This window comes from Egretta garzetta, unplaced genomic scaffold (assembly GCF_000687185.1).
Source record: "Egretta garzetta isolate BGI_Z169 unplaced genomic scaffold, ASM68718v1 scaffold792, whole genome shotgun sequence".
Classification (NCBI taxonomy): Eukaryota; Metazoa; Chordata; class Aves; order Pelecaniformes; family Ardeidae; genus Egretta; species Egretta garzetta.
In genome coordinates this window covers 142,870-150,290 of record NW_009258950.1, presented here as the reverse complement: position 1 = coordinate 150,290, position 7,421 = coordinate 142,870, and the positions used below count along the sequence as shown (strand labels likewise).

Genomic DNA, 7,421 nt, shown 5'->3' with positions numbered 1-7,421 from the left:
CCGCATTGATGAGCTATTCCCTGAGAAAAATTGTCGCCGACATCAGCTTGCATGAAATTCATTGTCTTTATTTCACACCTGGAAAAGTGCTTGCAGGCCCGAAAGTTTATCTGTCTTTAGTAATTACACAAGCTTGTAAATAAAAGATCCTATCTCTCTGGAAAGGTGCCTCATAACTTTAATCAAAGACTTGCAGCTGTTTCCTGCTTAAACACACTTCACAGGAGGAAATTCTGTTGTGCACAAAAGGCAGAGCTACTACCACGATGATGTTTTATGCGCCTGCAGTCTTGACAGGGGCTATTTTGACCAACGCAGGTACAACAGCAATGGTCAGTCATACAGGAAGGCTGCAGGTGGTTGTGTTTGGTGCAGCCTTTAAATCAGAAAATCATCCATTGTCTGAAGAAGGAAGACATGTGAACGTCAGCCTAATCTCTCAGTGGAGTGTTCTCATCTGCCTTTTTCCTCCTCTACCCCACAAGAGCCTAGCTCACATTCTCAAAACATGTTGCATCACCAGATTTCTCTCTGGAGAGAAGTAACATGCCCTTCTTTTCCAGTCCAGATAAAAAGAAAAAAGCACAAAGCAGGAATTAACGAATTAATCTCTTTAAAGCATAAAGATACAGAAACTCATCAGTTGCCTTTCTGAATCTTGATTCTTTGCACAGATAGTTACTAGGCACTGCATACCCACATCACCCAACCACGCTAACAGCTGCAGACCTGCAGTCTCTGCGCTGCTGAAGGAAATTGCAGAAGAAAAATAACCTGGTCATAGCCAGAATCAGTGTTTACAAGTTTGTCTAAAGATACAGGGACCAACCCATTTTATAGCTCGCACCTTGCATTAATCCCTGACCGTACACTATTCCGATTCAATGGGTTCAAAGCACAGGAAAGTAAACAATCCTTTTGGAATTCTGCAGGCTGAACCAAATTAGTTTCTCTGATGATCCAGGCTACCTAACCCTTCATCCTACAGTATACTCTTTCATGGATGAACGGTCAGGGTCCAAGTTTATAATCCAGCCATGCCAAGGACTGCCACACACAGCTCGCTCCCATGCCCTCCTTTACATCCATTCTCACCCGACACCACGGTAGCAGGCAACACGCTTTGAGGGGGAAGTGTTTCTGCTGCTTCAGCTTCCTGAACAGCTCATTCTGGGGTTAGGCAAACACGGGATTTGGCCCAGAGGAAGCTTCAGGGGGACAGTGGGGATGAGGAAGGAGAGCAGCCTCTTTTGGAAGGGGCCAGTTTAAATACTTCTCTCATGAGGGTGTAATTTGACAATAGCTAAATCATGTTCTGTTAGACAAATGACACAGTCAATTATACTGACAGAATTAGTAAGTGTAGGCTTTTTTCCTGCTTTTACACAGTACTGAAAGCAGCAGTACTACCCCTACTTTAGAAAGCAAAAGGCTAAATCAGGTATGAAAACTGAGCGGCTCCATTACAGCGACACTGTAATTTAAACCCAAGTAACTTTGCTAAAGACCGAAGAGCCCTACCTCATTGTTTGCTTCATAATCTGCCTAGCGAAAGCTCTTCCCTCCGTGTGGTAAAGCTGCCGTACTGGCAGGGGAAGGAGACCGAGCCAAACACAGAGAAGACTGACAGCAAACACTCAGCAATAGTCCCAATGGCCCAGGGGTGCAGGGGAATTGACTGTCCTACTGAAGAGCAGTAAAGGTAAGCACCCTCTACTTGCCTCCCTCAGTGCAAAGAGAGGGAATGGCAGTGAGTATCCTCAAAACATTCCCACGCTCCACTCCAGGCTGCTGTTTCTGACCCACCTCCTCATTTATTTTTCCATTTAAATTGGATGAAGAACCTAGCACCAGTCTAGAAAAATGCTCATCTGATTATGCTAGAGGTAAGTCAGCTTTTTACTATGGAGATCAGCTCTTGAGGAAAAAGTGTTAAATCCCATGCATGGGAAGACTCCTAGCTTCCCCCTGCTCCCATGAAATAGCTACAAAGACTGTAATGTCATAGAATTAAAAAAAGGCAAAGAAACAAACTGACCAACTGATATATTTGAGGACAGAAGTAGTCACACTCTACTAAAAATCTCTGTATAGACCATTGACCCTACTGAAATATTGCAGTGAATGCAATTCTTTCTTTCTGCCGGCATCTTCCACATGCAAGACTGCAGTACAATTTATTATCCAAGCATCAGAAAAATTGCCAGGTTCTACTCAAATATAACAGCCAGAAGGTTAAAGAATGCTGTAGCTTCTAAAGATTCAACCCAAATGATTCAAAGAGACTTGTCACTGGATAAAATTTTATTTTTTTTATAAAAAAGATAGAACCAGATGCTACTTTTAAATGAAATCATTTATTTAAACCAATCTGTTTTATAGGAGGTATATATATATTTTATAATTAAGACAACTTCAATGAAATGACTATCTACAAGAATGACTTTGATTGTTTTATTTTCATGTCACCATACATGAACAAATGAATTTTATGTCTTATGAAAACATTTTACTCCGTATCAAAAATGTACACATTTTAATAACCATTGCTATGGTCTGAAGGGATTTTTACATTTAATTTCAAAAATAAGTGTCATTTCATTGCTGTACGTGTTACAGCATAAGCTTAAATCATCCTATACATAATAAAAGTTTGTGTAGGTATACAGATAATTTTTCATGTTGTCACATACCTTCATGTTTGAGAGACAGGTGGGGGATTTGCATTTCTTTTTTTTGCGAAAGGCTAAGTATGTACTGATGTGAGCACAAAGCAACATTTCTTAAAAACAAAACCAGTTTGAATGGCACAAGAGTTAGCGTTTTTATAAATTAACCACCCGAGTTCTGGGTTATGGAAACGGGTACATGAGATTCCAGTACTTTCCTTAGGGCTTCGCTCTCTGGAAGAATACCTGTTAAAAATTTATTAAAACACATTTTAAAGCAGAGGAAATATAAGACATGGAATGGTTGAGGTGTAAGACAATTAGTTTGACAGAGCTCATTTTCTTGTTTAACTTACTGGTTAACACACTAGGTTCAAGGATGTGACTTGTGCTATTCAATTACACTCGCACCCTCAAAAATGAAGCATTCTGACATATTCTTTACAATCATAGCATCACTTTTTTGCTATTTCAACTATAAAACATAAGTCACAAGAATATTGAGCTACTGAGATGTCAAGGTGCTCAGGATAAGTGACAATTCTATAGATGTAGGTTTGTTGTTGTTGTTTGCTCCTTCTTTCCAAATAACTACTTTTAGTACTTAGAGATTCCGTATAGCTAAAAACTATTAAATAATGCAATATTTTACTTCGGGTCACTACCACAACTTTTAATTGTGTTACAAAGTTCGAATGGACTTAAAAGCTATGTAAAAAAAAAAAAATGTATTTACCTTTAAGTAATTTTTAAAAACTTTCGCATCAGGCTGCTGAAGTGCTTGACAGAATTCCTGTAAGAGAGAAAAAAGAAATACTAAATAACTAAATGAAGCAACAAGACAACCCAAGATACATTAGGGGTATATGGAATACCTTGTCATTGATATTAATTTATATTTTCTCTAATGTGCAACCAAAGAAAAGCATGTTATGGATAAAAATTTGTAATAGGCTACAACAGGTCAAGCACATTCTGGGGTGAAAAGGTTGTGTTTTCAAATATAGGATATCTCATTCACTTTTAGCTGAATAGACAGAAACAGGACTATCTAAGAGGACTGCAATCAAGGAGATTCTAAAACTTTAGCTTTTCCAGTAACTTCTGGTAGCATTGAAATGAATACTTCAGATGATCACTTACACTTTAGTATCATGTACACACTAAGTGACTCTAGCAGAACACGTCTGTCACTTGAAAGTTATAATCTTAGATCAGAAAACACTGGGGAGCCAGCAAGAGATAATAATACTTGATCCTTGCATGTATTTAATACCACTTAAGAGTTCTACAGTTTAAGTCTTAGAATCATAGAATCATAGAATGTTTTGGGTTGGAAGGGACCCCTAGAGGTCATCTAGTCCAACCCCCCTGCAGGAGCAGGGACACCCGTAACCAGATCAGGTTGCTCAGAGCCCCATCCAACCTGGCCTTGAATGTTTCCAGGGATGGGGCCTCCATCACTTCTCTGGGCAACCCGTTCCAGTGTTTCACCACCCTCATTGTAAAGAATTTCTTCCTTATATCTAGTCTAAACCTACCCTGGTTTAGTTTAAAACCATTACCCCTTGTCTTGTCACTGCTGGCCCTACTAAAAAGATTTTCCCCATCTTTCCTATAGGCCCCCTTTAAGTACTGAAAGGCCGCAATCAGGTCTCCCCGCAGCCTTCTCTTCTCCAGGCTGAACAAGCCCAACAATAATGAGTATAGTTGTCTCCTAATGCAGCAAACTCAATTATATAGTATCCAAATTAGTTGCAATTAAAATTGTCAGTGTTCATCTAACAATTTCTTCATTGCAACGCTTACCATATGGCTAGCAGTATTTAACGTTGAGACAAGTGTCAAGTGTAAAGTTTCACTTTTGAGAACCCTCTTACACTACTCCCAAATAAGCACACAAAACCCCCACACTTAATGATGTACATAATTTTTGACAGTAGAACCAGTGCTGGGGCTTAAATTTCTGTAGTGTTGAATACAGCCTTTATCATCGCACTTTCTATACATTCAACACGCTTCATTTTCCTTTTGAGTTATTACTCTAAGTATTCTGATACTTTTTCCTCAAGTTAAAATTTGAATTTAAGTAGGAAGATGGCTTAGACAGTCCCATGCACTGGACTCTTTCTTGCAAGGTACTCTTGCAGTAACTTTACTCCTTATGCTAAATTAATCCTATTACGATATGCAGTATCAGAGTAAGTTTTGCTGAGGTTAGCAGTGTATTCACTTTGTTCCCATTTAACATTTATGATTGTTAAGGGGTTTCCAAATGTTCTTTCAGGAATTCCTACCTGAATTATCTCAGGAGCCACTTGCAAAGAAGGCAAATACTCTTGCTGAAGATACTGAATGCACTCAGGACCCTAAAGAAAAAAGCAGTACATAATTTGTTCAAGTGTATTTTCATATAAATGGGAAGTCATAGCCCTACACTGTGTGGTACAGAAGAGTTTGAAAACAGGTGGTCTACATGACTATTTTACAGAGAAGTTATGCATATCAAATACCAAATGCTCATGTTATTCTCAGCTCTTCACAGATAAAAAGATTTCTCAACCCTGGCATTAAGGATTTGTTATATTTTGTTACATAGCAGAAGAACACACTGAAAATTGCACTGAAATAAGAATTACAATACAGCCAGTCAGTTTGTGACATGTCAACTGTAAAAGTCAGTTAAGTAGGAAGGCAGCCCTAATTTCACTATCTGACATATGAAAGAAAAAAAATTTGGCAATTAGTATCTGCCAACTGCCTTACCATACTACTCCCATTGCGAAATTTAATAGTGTTTCTCTTTTTGTAACACTGACTATGTAATTTGCAGTGGACTAAACAGTAATGAAATGGAACTTCCGAACCTTTGAGAAGCAGACAGGTAGGTCTGTTTCAGTTAACACATTAGGTTTTGTTTTCTTTGTCTGCATCTATCAAATACCTCGCATCACAAGAGGAATTACTGTACCCCGGCAGCATAGAAACATGACCTAATACATCTACCAGTGGAAAGTGACTCAACTTCATTAATTTGCACATAAGTTACCCTAGAACTAGAACATGGCATACAGTTCACATGAGGGGAAGAGATTTCAGATCATTTTCCCATATTTGATTCGGTACTGTTAAAAGAAACAGTATTTGTAATAAGTTTTTTCATTTACCAAAGCTTGATTTTCTACAGATTTCTCCCTCTGTTGCTTTTGGAGATAAAGGAACAAACTCAGAAGCTCTCCTCAATTAAAACACAATCACTTCTCTGCCAGTTTATAACTTCTTACAATTTTTGGTTTACTTGCATTTGACAAAGTTAGCCAGCAAGTTAAAGTGGGGAACAGTAACACAAACATAGAAACAGTTTCATTTACCATTAAAAACGGAAATACTCTATAGTGTTTTGGTCATTAAACAATGCAAAATCCTTTTTTTCCCCCCCCCACAAATGTTTTTCAATGTAGTCTCCTACACATCAAAAAATACCTCTAGTTTTCACAGAAGTACTCTATAGTACATCTCTAATTGCTCTTTTTTGTCAGTTTAAGTGCTACCCTGAAAAGTGAAAGAATGCCAATTGATCGATTAAACACAGTAACAATCAGTGAGTAGATATTTCTTATTAATGAAGAGTCAATGCAGTAATTTATCAAGAGGTAGAACTACTGGATCCTGTATCCCTACACAGCATTAGAGTCATCCTATTGATCTTATATAAGATTACAGAAGTAAATTTACTCAAGTATCTAATTTTTAGAAATTGGTAAAAGTACTAGAAAGAAACCTGCAAGAGTTATTCCCTGCAGAGTATTATGAAGCTTACCCTTTTGAGATGAATTGTTTTTAACGTCACTGCACATTCTGATAAAGCCTGCAATATAATACATAACATTAGACTGATTAGTATATTGGTTAAGTACTTAAAGCCAAAGAACCTAACGAGGCCCAAAACAAGGACTAGTTCATACCACTGTTCCCTCATTTTCCCCTCATACAATGGTAACAGCCACAACCTTCCAATTTTTGTTTCACTCTAACCTGAAAAACTTCTGTCGCAGCTGAACCCAAAATGAGCTAAAGAACAGCCACCTGCGTGTGTTCACTTTCACTGAACATTAGTTAATAAGTAATGTAGGTCAACATTAAATACTCAGATCTACGATTCTCTAGCTTGATTTTGAGCATAGGTGAACCACAGAATACAATACCGCAATATTCAATAATTAATCATCCAGGCACCTCAATAAAAGAAACATAAGGGTTTTTATTTGCGAGACAAGGATCTTTGACACCACATGGCCACTGTAGATTTTTTTAGCTTGAATCTGCCCCGCAAGAATGACAGCAAAAAAAAAAATAATGTCCATAATACACACCAATACTGTCTGGGCATCCGCTAAGTCAAACGTTTGCTTCAAAGGTGCTAAGAAACATGCAGGAACAATGTGCTTGTAGACAAAGTCCGCAAAACCTACTGGTCCATCTTTACCTCCTGAAAAGAAAAATAACTTTTTTTAGCTTGAATCTGCCCCGCAAGAATGACAGCAAAAAAAAAAATAATGTCCATAATACACACCAATACTGTCTGGGCATCCGCTAAGTCAAACGTTTGCTTCAAAGGTGCTAAGAAACATGCAGGAACAATGTGCTTGTAGACAAAGTCCGCAAAACCTACTGGTCCATCTTTACCTCCTGAAAAGAAAAATAACATTCCATGTTCTATTATTGCTTCATGGTTAGCAGCAGCTGCAGAAG

At 38.1% G+C, this 7,421-nt stretch overlaps 1 protein-coding gene across 1 annotated transcript in view; it reads right to left on the bottom strand.

Annotated features, from left to right (window-relative positions):
• Positions 1-2,384: 2,384 nt before the first annotated feature.
• The window catches only part of XPOT (exportin for tRNA), a 27,615-nt gene continuing 22,578 nt past the window's right edge, over positions 2,385-7,421 (bottom strand). Inside the window, 5 exon segments of the mRNA XM_009634299.2 lie at positions 2,385-2,915; positions 3,406-3,462; positions 4,967-5,038; positions 6,490-6,537; positions 7,243-7,359. Of these exon segments, the coding sequence (XP_009632594.1) occupies positions 2,889-2,915; positions 3,406-3,462; positions 4,967-5,038; positions 6,490-6,537; positions 7,243-7,359 (321 nt within the window). The 3' untranslated portion in view covers positions 2,385-2,888.